This window comes from Miniopterus natalensis, chromosome 2, assembly GCF_054644295.1.
Source record: "Miniopterus natalensis isolate mMinNat1 chromosome 2, mMinNat1.hap1, whole genome shotgun sequence".
NCBI classification, from domain to species: domain Eukaryota; kingdom Metazoa; phylum Chordata; class Mammalia; order Chiroptera; family Miniopteridae; genus Miniopterus; species Miniopterus natalensis.
The window spans coordinates 184208524-184225670 of NC_142082.1; the positions used below are offsets into that span (position 1 = coordinate 184208524).

General features: G+C 58.4%; 1 protein-coding gene across 1 annotated transcript in view; it reads left to right on the forward strand.

The window, feature by feature from the left end:
* The first annotated feature begins 2451 nt into the window (after nucleotides 1–2451).
* Nucleotides 2452–17147, forward strand: part of PARVB (parvin beta) — a 66529-nt gene continuing 51833 nt past the window's right edge. The window contains exon 1 of the mRNA XM_087814020.1: nucleotides 2452–2569. Within this exon, the coding sequence (XP_087670146.1) occupies nucleotides 2452–2569 (118 nt within the window). The remainder of the gene's footprint in view (nucleotides 2570–17147) is intronic.

A 17147-nucleotide genomic window follows, 5' to 3' on the forward strand; every position in this document is an offset into this window, starting at 1 on the left:
GCACGCCCCCTACTGGGGATAAAGCCCGGAACCCAGGCATGTGCCCTGGCGGTGAGTGGAGCTGGCGACCTCTTGGTGCTCAGGGCGACACTCAGCCAACTGAGCCACACCAGCCAGGGCTCCCGTCTCGTTACCTTTCAGGCTGTTTGGTTTGCCTCAGCTGCAGTGTCCGGGCTAATTGCATCCGTCTGCACGGCCAGGATGAGCGACTGAGGCTGACCGAGGTCACACGGAGTGGGGCCCCAGTGTGCCCGCAACGCGTCTGTTCCCCTCCTTAGCTAAGCTGAAAAGGAAGTGGCCTCAGGTCAAAAGCAAATCAAGTGGTTTTCTTTCCAAGGGGGAGGGGCCGGCGCGCACAATGTGATTTTCAGAACTACCCTCCAAGTGGGGACTATGGAGCCAACCGGCCGCGGGTGGCACGCTAAGAAATGGAGCTGCTGGGGGGTAAGGTCCTATTTCCGCTTCTCATTAAATTTTCTCTTTTATTAAAAACCAACACTTTCTGAACTTAAGGCAAACGTTTCTGTTTACTGCTCCATAGCACGGTTTGGAGAGGTTTGGAGAGTCCTTTCGTTAGATGACCGGCCCAGAGAGAGAGCCATGGGGATTCCCTAGGAGCCAGGACCGGAAGGGGGGCCGCTGGGGGTTTAGATCTTTTCTTACCCCTTCCTCTAACCCTGAAAGAAATGCAAACGAACCCACAACCATCAAGCCCATTGTTTTAAAAAAAAAAAGTTTTTATTGACTTCAGAGAGAGGAAGGGAGAGGGAGAGAGAGAAACACCAATGATGAGAGTCATTGATCGGCTGCATCCTGCATGCCCCCGACTGGGGATGGAGCCCGCAACCCGAGCATGTGCCCTGACCGGGAATCGAACCCTGATCGCCTGGATCCTGGGCTGATGCTCAGCTGCTGAGCCACGCCCGGCCGGGCCATCAAGTCCATTCTTGATTGTCCTCTGCCACACACGAGACAAAACAAACCCATTACAACTAACACAATATATATATTTTTAAGTCTTCCAAGCTGCATTAGACAAGAAATCATCCTATGCTCCAGCCGACGAGGTACAAGGAACACAGAGCTTTTAGCCGGGACGCAGAGGTCCCCTCAGCCTGGGGTTGGGGGAACCACATGAAGTTTACCCATGAGGAGCTGCTGCGTATGAACTTCTTAGGAACAAGCACCACCCTTGCGTTTACAATATGATTATGCTTTTGATACAGACGATGTCTACAAAACTCCAGGAATCCTACCATCAGGTAAGGCTCACAGGCTGTCAGCGGCTCAGGGGCCCTCCCAGGGCCACGGATCTCATTCCCTTCACCCCCTCACGCAGCCCACGCCAGGCAGCGGCCGCTCCTGTCCTGTCCGGCCCCGGATTACAGGCTCCCAGAGGGCAAGGCCCTGTCCTGCGGCTTGTGCACCCCCGGCGGGACTGTGGGCCTGGCAGCCACTCGGCCGGCATCGGGTTTGCTGAGTGGAGCAGAAGCAGGTGCCGCGTGCGGTGAGGCACTGAGCCGGCGCCAGGGAGATGGAAAAACTGCACCCACTCGTGCACACCTAGGCTCTACCCCTCCGGGGCCAGACCTCCCGATAGCCCGTCCCTGGGTGACTGACCCACCTGTCATCCCTGGGCCCAGCCAGAACCGGCCTTAACTCTTCTCACTCCTTCAGACCGGGGGCTCCTACCTGGGAGGGTCTCCCAGAGCCTGCTCGCTTCTCTCCTAAACACCCTGGGCCTGGGGGCCCGTCTCCCCACCTCTGGCCCTGGGAGCAGTCTCCCCACCTCTGGCCCTGGGAGCAGTCTCCCCACCTCTGGCCTTTACCCCTCCCAGCGCTGTGCACACGTGGGCGAGTTAACTTTGGACCCAGGGCGGACCATGTCACCTCATGCCTTAAAGCCCTTCCCGGCCCCAGGACCGCCCGCACCTGCCTCCCCTGGCCTCCCCTGGCCCCTGGGGTCCTGCTCTCCCCTGGGCCTGAGCACCTGCCCCCGGGGCGGCCCCACCCCCTCAGGAGACAGCCCCCTGCTCCCTAGGATGGGGGCAGATCAGAGGGGTTCCTCCAGCCCCAGGCCTGGTTCTGGGCAGCAGCTCAGCGCGTGAAAGGAGCTGTGCGTGTGGTTGTTTGACGCACGTGGCCGAGTGACCCCGGGAGCGGGGGCGCGCCAGGCTCAGGGCTCCCCGGGCGCAGCCCCAGGGCGCGGGGGCGCGCAGCAGCCGCAGCGCCCCTGCCCGCCTGGCAGAGCGCGGGTGGCGCGCGGCGCGGGGCGGCCGGTCCAGCGGGGCCGCAGGCTGGCCCTGGGCGCCCCGGCGGGCGGCGGGCGGCGGGGCCGGGGCGGGGGCGGGGCGGCGGCCGGCGCTGGGGCCGCGCCCTCCGGCCACTCCCCGGGGCGCCCGGGCGGCGGCCCCGCCCGCCCCACGCTGCGCCCGCGCCCGCAGGCAGCCCATGTCCTCGGCGTCGCCCACCCCGCGCTCGCCCACCCCGCGCGCCCCCAGGATGAAGGAGGAGTCGTTCCTGGGCAAGCTGGGCGGCACGCTGGCCAGGAGGAGGAAGGCCCGGGAGGGTGAGTGCGCGCCCCGCGGGAGCCCCGGGGCCACGCGTCCCTCCCGCCACCCGGCCGCCGGGACCGCGGCTGCCTGCGCGCCCCCGACCCCCCCCCCGCCGGGACCACGCGCCTCCGCGCGCGCCCGAGTCCCGCCCGCCGCCCGCGTGGCGCAGCCGCGACCTTGGGGACCGGCCGTGACCCTCCCGGCACCTCCCCGGGCCCGCGAGCGCCGCGAGCTCGCCCCAGCCAGGCCGCGCGCCCCCGCGGGGTTCCTGCAGCCCCCCTAGGCCCCCGCGTCGTTGAAACGGGGCCGGCTCCTCGGCGGGCGCGGCCTGGGGGGGGGCCCGCGGAGTCGCCATGGACTCCGCGCGGGTCTCGGTCGGCAGCGGGGGCGGCCCCCCCGGGCCCCGGCTGTGACCCCCCACGAGCGTTCCTTGGGCACTTACGCGGCCCCGGCTCGGGCTGGCCCGGGGTGGCCTGGGCGGTGCGCGCGGGCCGCGGACTGGATGGGGGGCGGGGGTGGGGACGGGAAGGGGAGCCCAGAGGCCCTGGGCTCTTGCGAGCAAGGACCACAGAGGTCCCCGGTTTTTACCCCCGGTGCCCATTGGGAATAATTCTAAAAAGCCACCCACCTCCTCTTACACATTTGTGGAGTTACAAGGGATGTCACCTCCGGCGCCGTTTGTGTGCTTCAAATACACGGCTGTCCCCAGGGCCCCTCCCAGGGGGACACTCCTGAGCTTTCCCTTTGTTCAGCTGGAGAGTCTCCCCCTGGGACTGATTCGCGATGGGTGCACTGGGTGCGGGTGATGGTGCTTCCACTGGGTGCGGGTGATGGTGGCTCCGGGAAGGGGCCACCCCGAGAAGGCAGCTGGCGGAGGAGGAGCCCCGGGGCTGGCCTCAGGCAGGTGGTGGGGACAGAAGGAACCTGGAGTTACGAGTGTGCAGAGGGGTTTCCGTCAGCCACCGGAGCCTGATTATCTCCTGGGACGTCCCCGCGCACCTCTGTGATGGGCATACCCGCTGGGACACGTGCGCCGCAGGGACAGGGCCTCTCAGGGACAAGTGCTCTGTGTCTTCTTAGGGATGCTGTGACAGACTGCCCGCTGGGGATGTGTGCACCCCCTACCCTCGGGCACATTTCCTACCAGGGATGCTTCGGACAAAGTAGGTTATTCATTTCCCGGAGGTCAGGGCCTTGCCACCTTTAGCTGTCACCCCCCTGAGCAAACGGGCCGCTCCTCTCTCAAGCCTTCACTTAATCTCTGTGAAGCTGTGCCTCCTAAACGAGATGATAAATGACAGTCACTCTCTTTGTCATTCCCGCTGCCCCTCTGAGGCGTGTCCCCACTTGTCTCCCTCACCGAGAACCATCTCAGTCCTTCCCTGTGCCCAACAGCAATTGCAGACGTAAACGACTCTCCTGTCCCAATGCGCGCAGCGGGGTGCGCTGGGGGGCCCAGGAGGGAATGACACGAGGCTCTCGCTCTCGTGGACCCCGAGTCAGCTGCATTAAACAGACCAGCAGGACTGTCCCATCAGGCTCCAGGAAGGAAAGGGGGCCCCGCGCAGCCAGAGCGCCCGGGGAGGCCTCAGCACAGGCCGGGTTCCTGTTGAGACCAGAGGGAATCGGGAAAGGTCTCTCAGATGTGGCAAGTGAGCGGAATGCTCCAGACCTTTCCCGCTTTCTTAGGTGACATTTACGCTCTTGGAGCGCGAAGAACACATGGCTGAAGCCATGGACTGGTCCCAGGCTCCAAAGCGAAGGGCCACGTGTCCTCGCTGTGGTGAACCAGTGTGCGCCCCAGAAATGGGGGCCGGTCTGGTTTCATTTAAACGCACCGCGGACCCCAGTAACCAGAGCGATGAGCCCAGTAGACGTGACGACCGCAGAAGGGGGCAGGTGCTGTTGCTGCTCTTGTGTGTGAGTCAGCGGGATCCCCTGCCCCGGTTCTCAAGGTCGGGGTGCCTGGTCCCCTTAGGGGTTCCCGCATAGAAACCTGAGGCAGCACACCGCACACCGCAGTGGGGCTCTGGTGCAGGAATGCGGGAGGGCGGGACCTGGAAGGGTTTGGTGGCTTCCAGCTGGTCTTCTGGGATGAGAGCAAGAGCCAGAAGCAGAGGGGAGGTGTGAAGACTGGGTAATGAGGCCCGAAGGACTGAGGGTCACCACGTTCGCGCAGGCCTGTGGCCTTGGCAGCTTGTCCCTGTGCCGTTCACGAGGCTCATGAGCCACAGCAGGTCCCGGCCCAGACTCCAGGCCCCTGTGGGGGTGGCGCTTATTTGCCTACCGTGGAATGATCGGGAAGAGGGCGCGTAGAGGTTTGCTGGGCACTGCCGGCTGCAGGGTGGGTTTCATTTCCTTCTTTGTTAGAAAGCTGACAGTCAGGGGCGTGGGTGGAGGTGAGGCCCCTGTGAGGGAGGTGGGGGGTGGGGGACAGCATTGCCAGGAAGTTAGAGACCTGGGAGCCTGTAGTGTGTGACCCTCCCAGGTGGGCAGAGCTCTGGCTTTGACCAGGCCCATGGGGATGGATGGGAGGGGGGGCACTGTCCTGCCCTCTCCCAAGGGCGATCATTTGAGGAAAGGTTTGCGCTGGCGGATGGTGGGGAGGAACCGTCGCAGGAAGTGTCCGTGGATGAGTTCACGGTGTGATTCAGGCTCGTGTTCTAGGGAGGGACCCAAGTTGTGTCATGTGGTGGCCCGGTTCAGAAAACGGAAGTATGGCTATGACTGTGGGGCATCAGGAAGAGTGGCAAGGGAACGCTTAGAAAACGCCCCAGAGCTCCCCGTGGAGGGCCCGGGGACTTTCAGGAGCGACTTACTCAGAGCTGGGTCGGTTTCACCAGCTCCGAAGCACAGGCACGGAGGGAAGGACTCCCCACATGAGGTCCCCTTGTCACCACGGGCAAGAGGCTCCATCAGTCCCTCTGGCCAGGGGGCAGGCCAGGGTTGCCCCAGGGATCCCCCAGCTGCTGTGTAATATCCTTCAAGGGGCGAGGCCAGCTCCGGGGCCAGCAAAACCCTGGAGAGGAGGGGCCCGAGAGTGTCCACTCCACGCAGGTGCCACAAGGGGCCCCCGCTGCCCCGCCCAGCTGCCAGGGACCAGCGCAGGAAATTTCTAGTCCTAACTGCCTTTCTTTTTTTGTAAATCTATTTTTTAAAGAAGTTCTAGTTCATGTTTCCTAATGACTTACGATATGTGGTGTCTTTTCCTACGTCTGGCTCCTGTGTTGCAGGGACCTCCCCGGGGAGGGGTGTGGGGATCTCTGGAAGTCGCGCCTGTTTTCCTCTCTCTGGCCGAGGGGAAGTGGCCTCCGAGGAGGGAGGCCTGGTGTGGCTCTGTGAAGTTTCCTTTCATTATTATTCTGATCATAATCTTCAAGCCCAGCGTTTCTCCTTGTTTGTTCCACCGTCATCCGGGGGGTGCAGGGGCATTTACGAGGGAACCACGCAGGCGGGTCAGCGGGGGCGGCGCTGGGCTTTGTGTGGGGCCTATTAAAAAATCCTGGAGACACTGCCTCCGGGGAGACCGGGCGTGATGCCGCTCTGGGTGCCTCGGTGGCCTCGCCTTCCTGTCCCGCGCCCCTTTCAGGAATCGCTGGCTCCCGTGGTCCTCCTGGCGTCTCGGCTGCACCTGCCCGGTGGGAAGAGGCAGGTCGCCTTGGCAGGGCGCTCTGCGGTGACATCCTGCCTCCACTCCCAGGAACTGGTATTTACCATTTACCGCACCCCCAAGCCGCTGACCGCTGCACCCCCAGCCCGCTGTCAGAGTAAAGAAGGATGTTTATCCCGTACAAGCGGGCGAGCACCTTCTGTGAGTGGTTTGCGGGCCCGCCTGATGGCTCCCTCCCGCTGCGCGTGGCCAAGCGCAGGCACCTTGACCCAGCTGTTTTCTTGTTTTCAAACGTACGGTTCCATCACGTACAGGGCGTAACCCAAGAAAACACGTTTCCTCTGCAACATTTTAGGTTTCCAATAAAGTCGCAGTACTTCCTAATGTGTATACTTACCGTTTATTACACGACACAGCGGCAGAAAACCCTTGTCGGCGCCGGAGCACGTTGCAGACGTGTGGGGCCACGGTGTTGATCTGCTCATCTCTGCTGAGGCTGTGGGGCTGAGAGCAGAACCAGGAGAGCCGTCAGTTCTAGAAGTTTCAGCGGCTTTCACACCCTTGGGACCCTCCTCGGAGCCACCTACTCAAATGAGAGTCTTTCTTTCTGGCCCTGGCGTTATCTGGGCTCTGGGGCCCATCGAGCGCATCCCAGAAGTCCCGGGATGGGCTCTGGGCAGCAAGCGGAGCCCTTTCGTGTGGTACCTGCTCTGAGTGCCTGGGCCATGGGGAGCTGTTTGGGGCTCTGCGTGTCATCCTGTGAGTTTTAGAGCTTTGGGGCCTCACTTTCTTGTTGGTGAGGTGGGGGGCTGGGGGGGGATACCAGCTCTGCGCCTCCAAGCCGACGGGATCTTGCTGGTTCTCAGAAACGGAGCGGGTCCCGTGGGAGGCTGCTCGCAGGGTGGGCGCAGGGCTCGGCTCACACCCAACCTCATGGCTCTGCCGCTTGGTGTCCCTGAGCCTCTGCTCCCAACAGGCCCACGGGCGTCCTGGTGGCACTCGCCCTTAGGTGGCCAGGGGAGGAAATGTGAGAAAGGAGTTGACGCCTTATCAGCCTCTGAGCCAGTGCTCAGTAAGTGTTAGTTGTTGATAATGTTGACAAGTGTTGATAATGGTGACTCTGGGGCGTTGCCATAGAGTCCAGACTCCAGAGCAGTTAGAGGTAGAGCCGGGGTGGGGGGAGCAGGGCGCTTCCCACCCGAGAGGACAGACGCAGCTCGGTTTGTAATAACCACCTGCCTCTGTCAGGGAGGCTTCCGAGGCTGCGTCTGGGCTGGGGAAGGGTGCCGGGCCTAATTAGGCGTCTGGAAAGACTGTTCTTTAAAATACGTTTTTATTGATTTTTTAGAGAGAGAGGAAGGGAGAGGGTTAGACAGAGAGAAACTTAGTTGAGAGAGAAACATGGATGAGCTGCCCCCCGCACGCCCCCTCCTGGGGATGGAGCCCGAAACCCTGGCATGTGACCTGACTGGGAATCAAACCGAGTGACCTCTTGGTTCGTAGGTCGCCGCTCGACCCCTGAGCAACACCAGCCAGGCTGAAAGGACTGTTCTTGGTTCCGGTCTTCAGCCCTTTACTTGTTAGTTAACCAGAGCTGGTCGGGATTGTTGGTGCCCGACTAAGGCCATGTTCATAATTGATGCCCGTTTTAAGGTTCTGCGTTTTCATAATTTCATGTGAAAAATCACAGTCCCCTGGGATCTTGGTTTTCTCTAATATTAAGTTATTAGAAAGTTAAAGAGGGTCCTCTCTCCCAGGGCTCACTCATGGAACTTGCTGGAGCCTGACAGTCCCGGGAGGAGCTGTCGGGTTAGATGGAACCACGGCCACCCCCAGTGTTGGCCGCTTCTCATGTTACTACAGAGTCTAGAACCTTCCAGCCTCTTAGCTTTAAACATGTGGACGGGGCCCTCGGAGCAGGTGGGGAAAGGGGACACCGCGAAACGGTGCTCGAAATGTATTGTTGGCATACATGGAACTTGAGGGTCATCTTCCCAAAGGGTCATTCGAAGTGTCTTCTTCCATTTTTTTTCTTTTGAAAATTAACATGGTCTTTCAAAGCAAAACCTGAATGGACCTATTTTTTTAAAAAAATATATGATTTTACTGATTTCAGAGAGGGAGGGAGAGAGAAACATCAATGATGGGAGAGTCATTGATCGGCTGCCTCCTGCGCGCCCCCTGCTGGGGTTCGAGCCGCAACTGCAACCCGGGCCTGTGCCCTGACCGGGCATCGAACCTCGACCTCCTGGTTCATGGGCTGATGCTCAACCGCCGAGCCATACGGGCTGGGCGCAAACCCATTCTTGGTCTATACGAGCCTCAGAAGAGCATCTGACAGGAGGTCAAGGAAAAAGCTGAAAGAATTAAAAAGCAAAACCAGAACGGAGTCCACAGGAGTCATGCTCACCTCTGCGCCTGGCTGGGCGCTGGACACTCCGGCACTGCCTGGCCTCCCCGTACACGCAGCTGGGGAGTAGGTACCGTGCGGTCATCCCCATTTTGCAGATGAGCAGACGGAGGCTCGGAGAGGTGAAGGCCCGTGCAGGACATCGCTCGCCAGCAGCCTGGCCCTTACTTGCTGGCAGCCTCGCTAAACAGGAAGACTAGAAATCGTCCCTGCTGGTCCCTGGTGAAGCTGGCACTGCGCCTGGCATCTGAGCCGCACGTTTTAGTTACAGAAAGGAGGCGGACCTGCTGGTCATGCTGCCCCAGGACCCGGCTGGATCCTCGCTGGCCCTCGCTGCAGCCCGGCGCCCGGCCGTGCTCCCCCTTCCCGGCTCGGGCCTCGCACGGCTGTTCCCTGCGCCCCGGAGCCTGTTGGCTCGGTGCCCACCTGTCCGCTCGCCTGGGTCCCTGGGCCTGTTGTGTCACTGCCTTGGGAGAGGACGGTGAGAGATGCTCTTGGGCCGATTGAGGTGGTCCCTGCGTGTTCGCTGAGTAGGCGGGAGGCTGTCTGTAGTGGCTGTGGCCTCTGGTTGGTCTTGGGGCCCGGCCGTGGGTTGAGCTGCTCTTGCCGCCCAGGGAGGGAGGCGTTGCCCTCGGGGAAGGTGCTTCCCCGCCTGCGCCTCGTTTCCTGCTCTGTGAAGAGTATTTAACTCGCAGGGTGACTGGGGAACTGACTTACTGAATGAAATGCTGGAGTTTAAATTGGGTGCAGTCAAGCCGCAGATCAGAAGGAAAAATACTCTTATGATTCCGGCACCAGTTCCTCTTCCAGTCGCCAGCTACGGTTCTGACGCCGATTCCCACGTGGCCCCCCCCACGCACACACGCAGCCAACTCTCCGACACCAGCGGGGACCCCGCAGCTCAGCTCCATCCCGACACTGTCTACCCAGCGGGCAGTGTCTGATCCCCCAGGTTAGGCGCTTGGTCCCACAAGGCTGCCCCCACCCCCCTTCAGATGCCAATCACAAGTTCAGGTGCTCCTGGCTGACTGGCCTTAAATAAGGGGGCCCCATCCCTGGGTTTGGTTAATGTGCTAGAGCAGCCCCCAGAACTCCGAGAAACAGCGGACTCACTGGATCACCAGCGTGTTATAAAGGGATGTGACTCAGGACCCGCCAGATGGAAGAGAGGCTCAGGGCAAGGTGTGTGTGTGTGTGTGTGGGGGGGGGTGCCACCCTCCAGCACCCCCACGTGTCCACCAGCTGGGACACTCTCTGAACTGCATCCTTTTGGGGTTCTCTGGGGGCTTCACTGCATCAGCGTGATTGATTGAAACACTGGCCCTCGGCGACGGGACTCCGTGTCCAGCCCCTCTCCCTCCCCAGAGGTCCTGGCCGGGGCTGGAAGTACCAGCTTGCTAATCACAGAGTTGGTTCCCCTGGCACCAGCCCCCTGCCTTAGGTTACCTAGGTCACCTCATTCATATAACAAATGTCACTTTTACTGTTCTGGCCACTTAGGCAAATTCCTAGGGTTTTAGGAGCTCTGGGCCAGGAACTGGGATGAAGACCAGATCTGTACATTTCTTCTTATAAACCACAATGATCCCAATTCCCCAAACACACGTCTGATAAAAGACGGTGTCTGGGATATGTAAAGAACTCCAGCCACTTGATAATAAAAGGCAAACAACCCAGGGAAAGGGGGGAGATAGAAGGTTTGAACGGACACTCCAGCAAAGAGCATGTAGGTGTGGCCAGGCCGTGTCTGGAAAAGACGTCAGGGTCATCAGTCACCCTGGAAATGAAGCGCAAATTAGAACCGGAGGGGTCACACTGCACGCCTGGCAGGCGGCGGAGAGGGTCACAGCAGGTCTTGGCGAAGATGTGGAGCCGCCGGGAGTCCCGCTGGGCTGGGCCAGGCTGGGCCGGGCCCACAGGGCTGTGATCCTTCGGGAAGTCAGGCTGGTGGTTTCTTTCAAAACTGGGCCTACGTCCCCCCCGTGACCAGCAGGTCAAGTCTGAGATCCTTACTCAAGAGAAATGGAAGCCTGTGCCCATAGAAGACGCGTTCAGGGACGTTCACAGCAGCTTCAACCCTCAGAGCCATGACCTGGACACAGCGGAGGGTCCCAGCAACAGGAGGAGACGTGGACGGGGGAGTTTTCACAGGACAGACTATTCCGGGCACTAAGAAGGAATGAAGACCTGATGAGCGCAGCCGGGCCCCAGGGCGAGCGGACTCACTCACCCCCGTGGCCGCCTCTGGGCGGCTGGGGCGTCGCCGGGAGGAGCAGGAGGGGATTTCGGTTTATGAAAATGTCCTGTATCTTGATGAGGGTTGGAGAGACACAGGTGCGGGCATTTGTCAGAACTCCTTGAAGGAGAGCTAAAACGTGCATTTCATCGCATGCAATTTTCACTCAAAATTTAAAAAAACAACTGTGAGTATATACTGGACTTTCGTTAGTCGTGTGGGGGGCAGAGATATCCCTGTCTGCAGCTTATCTTGAAAATCATGAAAAACAGGCTGGTATCATGGGCCAAGTAGCGGCCCCAAACACGTCCACTTCCCAGCACCAGCACCCTGCGGCTGCACCACCTTACACGGCAAAAAGGCCTTTGCGGGTGGGGCTGAGTGAAGGGTCCAGAAATGGGAGATTACCCTGGATTGTCCGGGGGACACAGGGTTCTCATAGGAGGGGGCGGGCGTGTCACCAGAGAGAAAGGCCGTGTCAATGGAACAGGTTGGAGTCATGCGGGGCTGCAAGCCAAGGAAAGCGGGCGCCTCTGGACACTGCAAAAGTAGAGAGACCTTCTCCCTGCACCTTCCAGAAGGACCTCAGCCCCGATTTTATTTTTATTTTTTATAATTATTTAAAAACTTTTAAAAGTATGTTTTTATTGCTTTTAGGGAGAGGAAGGGAGAGGGAGAGAGAGAGAAACATCAATGATGAGAGTCATTGATCGGCTGCCCCCTGCACGCCCCCCTGCTGGGGATCGAGCCCGCAACCCGGGCATGTGCCCTGACCGGGAATCGAACCCTGATCTCCCGGATCCTAGGTCGACGCTCAACCGCTGAGCCCTGCCGGCCGGGCCCTCAGCCCCAATTTCAGCCATTGACACCCATTGTGGGCTTTGACTCCCAGAACTATAAGGTGATGAATTTGTGTGTTTTTAAGCCACTGAGTGTGTGATCAGTTGTTACGGCAGAGATAGGAAACTGACGCAGGCGGATTGCCGGTAGCCAGAGGGGTGCGTGGATGGGCACGTAATGAAACAAACCTAGGAAAACGTCGGGGGCTGCTGAGGCTGTGTGTGCGCAGGCGCTCACGTCAGGTTCTTCACATGGTCCTATGTGTCCGAACGTTTTCATACAATATTCAGGGGAATGCGTGGGCCGGGCAGGTAAGAAGCCGTCCTTGGGTGGTGACCTCTGTTATCATCATCATGACGACTGCTGCCACCCCCACTTTGTGCATCAGGTGGAGGAGACGGGGGTGGGCCCCTCCCTGGGTCAGGGGCAGGCTCCTCCCGTTGCCTGGTCGGGAAGGCCGCAGGCTCTGCAGGGGCGGCCGGGGGGCCCGGGACCCTCGCCCCTCGCCTTCGATCGCCCTGCCTCGGCGCTTCCGAGAGTGTCTGTGCTTGGCCAGGGGAAGTGTTTTCCCGAAGTCTGTCTAGAAAACCTATTATTAGAATAACGTGTTTTTAATGATTTGGGGACTTGTTGGAGCAGCAGGCAGAATTTCAATCTTACTGTGCGCAGCTGGGCTTGGCTTATATCCCCCCCCCCTTGGGCCTTGTTGCAAGGACACATCTCTACGATTACTTCATTTTTCTTTCCCGGAGCCCGCGTTTAGATGGCTCCGCATTGTCTTGTTTTGACCGTCTCTTGGAAAAAAAGACGCTCCTTTTTGTAAACACTTAGCCGGCTCGGTCAGAACCAGCCTGAGTCTGTCCCTGGAGGAGGTTGGTGTTTGTTCAGGGTTTAAGCCAACAGCACACTCTGCCCATTCTTCGTCGTGGCCACGAGGTGGAAACAGCCCGAATGCACGTCAGCGGATGGCGGGATTCGCACCATGCGGGCCCTCCGTGCGACGGAATATTACTTGGCAAGAAAAAGTAGCAACATGTGCTCGGCGTGCGTCGGCCTTGACGACGCGGAGGTGAAGGCAGCCGGGCGCAGGAGGCTTCGTATTGTGCGGCTCCCTTTCTACGCAACGTTCAGAACAGGCGCATCCGGGGAGACGGGGGCGGGGAGTGGTTGCGGGGGGCGGCGGGCAGGGGGAAGGGGCGTGATTGCCAATGGGCACCGGGTGTCCTTTGGGGGCTATGAAAACGTTTCCTAAATTGATCGTGATGGTTGCCCAACCTGGGAATATACTGAAAATCGTTGAGTTGCACATTTGAAAAAGGGTGAATGGGATGGAATTGAATTCTACCTCAATAAAGCCGTTTAAAAACACGAGCGTGCTGCTGAGCCCTGGAGCTCGGAGGCGGCAGGGTCTCCCTCGGCCTGTAAATCCACAGGTGGGCCTTTAGCCGGGGGGAGGCGGGGACGGGGGAGACGTGGGACTGTCGGTCCCCCCTCGTCTTTCTATACGGTGTCCCTGCAGCGTGGCGGCTGCCCCGTGTGGGCTGGTGCTGCCCGGGAGGCGGGCTCCGTGGGTGCCCGCGCGAGGGTGCTGCTGAGGCGGGGGTCGTGTCCCCGCTGGGCAGGCAGGAAGGGGCCGGGAATCGTGGGCGCGGTTTTGCCTGACCTTGAACACGGAGGAGGGAGACTTGGATCAGGTGCCTTTGGGGCCAACAAGTGGTCAAGAACCTCTGAGCTGAGACAGTGGCTGCTAAACTTTTATTTTTACCTTGACCCACGGTAAGAAATACATTTTACATAGAAATGCCAGTTCAGACATACATTTATCCATACCTGTGTCTGCCTGTCTGTCTGTCTGTCTGTCTGTCTGTCTATCTATCATCTATCATCTATCTATCATCTATCTCTATATTTATCTATCATCTATCTATTTATGTCATCTATCATCTATCATCTATATATCTATCATCTATCTATCTATCTATCATCATCTATCTCTATATCTATCATCTATCTATCTATTTATCTATCTATCTATCTATCTATCATCTATCTATCTATCTATGTATATCTATCATCTATCATCTATCATGTATCTCTATATCTATCTATCATCTATCATCATCTATCTCTATATCTATCTATCATCTATCTATCTATCTATCTATCTATCTATCTAATCTATCATCTATATCTATCATCTATCATCTATCTATCTATTTATCTATCTATCATCTATCTATCTATCTATGTATATCTATCATCTATCATCTATCTATCATCTATCTCTATATCTATCATCTATCATCATCTATCTCTATATCTATCTATCATCTATCTATCTATTTATCATCTATCTATCTATCTATCTATCTATCTATCTATCTATCTATCTAATCTATCTATGTATATCTATCATCTATCATCTATCTATCATCTATCTCTATATCTATCATCTATCTATCATCTATCTATCATCATCTATCTCTATATCTATCTATCATCTATCATCTATCTATCTATCTATCTATCTATCTATCTATCTATCTATCTATCATCTATATCTATCATCTATCCTCTATCTATCATCTATCTCTATCTCTATCATCTATCTATCTATCTATCTATCTATCTATCTATCTATCTATCATCTATCTATCTATCTATCTATCTATCTATCTATCTATCATCTATCTATCTGTCATCTTAAAAGTTTCATGAAATAATATCTTACCGTAAGCGAAGCACATTAACCCTTTTATTGTTTCATTTCATCAGGGAGACGGGCTGGTCACAGCTTACTTGACCGTGTGACCCACCGGGTCAAGATGATAGCTTGAAAAAGTTGGTCTGAGAGACACAAGGAGGGACAGTGTGTCGCTGGGCGTTGAAGGGCCCAGGTACTTTGAGGGCTGTAATGTTATTGTTGGTGCTGGCGGCTAATGCTCCAGCCTGGCTCCTCGGCTCTCGCTGGTTCGTTCATCGTTCGGTCTCCAGGGCCGGCAGCCCCTCATCAGTGCCTGTGGGCTCCCCGAGACCAGCCCGGGCTGGGGCCGGAGCCGGTGGAGTGGCCCCTTCCTCAGCCCTGCCCTCGCTCCTGCTGTCCCCACTGTGTGTCCCCACCGAAGGGTCTTGACCCTCTTTGGAAACTCGGATGACCGTCGGCGTGAGGGTTTATTTCTGGGCTCCGTTCTCTTCCGTGGTCCGTATGTCTGTCCTGTGCCGGCATCACAGTCTGCTACTTGTGCTCCTTTCTCAAGACAGCTTTTCAGGGGTCCCCTGGGCGTCCATACGAATTCAGGGCATGTTTTCCTATTTTTGTGAAAGTCACTATGGGCATTTTGATTGGGACTGCATGGAATTTGAAATCGCTTTAGGCGGTGTCGTCGTAACAGTATTAAGTCTTTCGATCCACGAATACGGTATCTTTGCATTTACTGAGGTCAGTTTTTTTGTGTGTTTTTCTCATTTCATCTTGAGTTCCTTCCACGGTGGCTTATCCTCAGTGTGCCCGGCTTTGCCTCCTTGGTCAGACTGACCCCGGGGGAGTCGATGCCCGTGAGCCCGGGCAGTGCCTGGGTGCTGTTCCCAGCCCTCTCCGTTGCCCGCTTGCCTGATTCTTGCCATTTTCCTCGCTGGGGTCCCACACTCGGGGTTGGAAGCCCATGACTGCCCGTGAGGAGGTTGAGCCCCAGCTGGGCTCGGCTGACGCGGGGAAGGGGCGCGGGCAGACCCCAGGACGGGGGTGAGCTCACAGCCCAGCGGTGGACAGTCAGCTCTCAGGTGGCACCCGGCGAGTCACATAGAGGCCGGGGGTCCGGGCACAAAGGGCGTGCAGGGGGTGATCGTTAGCCTCTCGATTACACGGCATCCCCCTGGGCAGCCCCCTAGGTACACCCCACAGGGCGAGCGCAGAGGGCGACTTCTGGCTCTGCTGGTGGTGGCCGAGTGGTGTGCTGACCTCGGGAGGCCCCGCCGGGTTCGAGTCCGGGCCAGACGGCGGGGTTCAGACCAGCTCACTGTGTTCAGTGGTTCGGGGCTGCGTGGAGGGCGGACGGGGGACCTGAGAGCTGAGGCTGGAGTCACTGACCCGACTCAGAGCCCCCATCGGGGCGGGGGGAGCAGCAGCCCCATCTCCGTGGCTCTCAGGGGGAAGGGGGGTCCTCGTTCAAGGTGGAGGCCTGACATGGGATTGAAGGACCCAGTGCTGCTGCATCGTGGTGAGGGGAGGGAACGGAGCTGTTAATTGGGGGGCATTCAGTGCTGGGGGTCCCTGGTTAGGGCTGAGTGTAGCCCTGGGCCTGTGTCCGTCTCCCAGCGGGCACTCGGGGCCCAACAAGCAACTCCCACCCCCTCCCGCACCCAAAAAAACCAAGACAGACGCCCGGGCCTGGGGCCTTGCATCCGGCTTAGCAGAAACCCCCTGACTTCGTAGGGAGGGGAGGTCTCAGCTCCGCGTGGGAGGCGCTGGTCAGCATCGTGCCCTGACAGGTGCAGCTCACACGATTTCCAGCCGAAAAGGTTTGGCTTCGGGAGCAAGACTTAGAAAGGACGGAGGAGCTGGCCTGGAGCTGGCCCGGGATCTGCGCCGGTGAGACCCGGCCTGGGTGTGGCTCTTGTCCCTGCAGCATCGCAGGGCCCGTGAGAGCCTCGCCTTCCACCCCCTCCGCCAAGTGGGCCCCTGGTCAGGTCCCGCGTGTACCCTCAGCCCTTCGAGTCGCATCCTGTCGCTGGGCGGGGAGCAAGCTGAAGATTGGGTGACTCCAGCACCGCAGTGTCCCAGCCACCCGGGGGTGTCCCAGTCGGGCTGCAGGTGGCTCCAAGGTCGTGCTCCGGGCCGGGCCGCCTCCCAAGAGAAAGGAAATGAAAATCTAGTCTCATTTTGCAGAGGAGGAAACTGAGGCCCTGAGAGCAGGAGGGAGGCCACGTGTTCTGTGGGGGGCTCACGAGGCTCTTCCCCAGCAGGCTGCGAGCCCGTGCGTGCTGGTGTGAAGCGAATGACACCCACTGTGCAACCAGCAAAGAAAGGGCGCGTCTCCTTCCCCCCTTTTCTCATCTCAGGCGCCGGACAAGAATGGAAAGTCCATTTCTCAGGGTTAGCTCCGGTCTGATTAAATGTGGCTGCTGCTCCACACTTTTTAATGGGTATGAAAATACCCGCCTGGTGAAAAGGCAGCTGGGCGCGGGCGGCCCTCCGAGGCCAGTCGCGTCCCTCCGGCGGTGAGAGGCCTGCCGAGCAGCATCCCCACCGCCGTGGCCACCCCATTGATTGGTTTTTATTTTGTTCCGTGTTGAAATGATCCGATTTTAAGCACGATTTCTGAGGACGTTGCAGGGAACTCCAAGGATGGCAATGGCCCTGGAGAGTCGAGCTGGAAATCACACTGGAATTGGTGCTTCGCTCCTATGGACGGTGGGGACCCTACTGGGGGCCCAGCTCAGCCCCCCCGACCCAGAGCCAGTGGACGTTAGTGGCCGAGCAGATCTGGCCTCAGACCC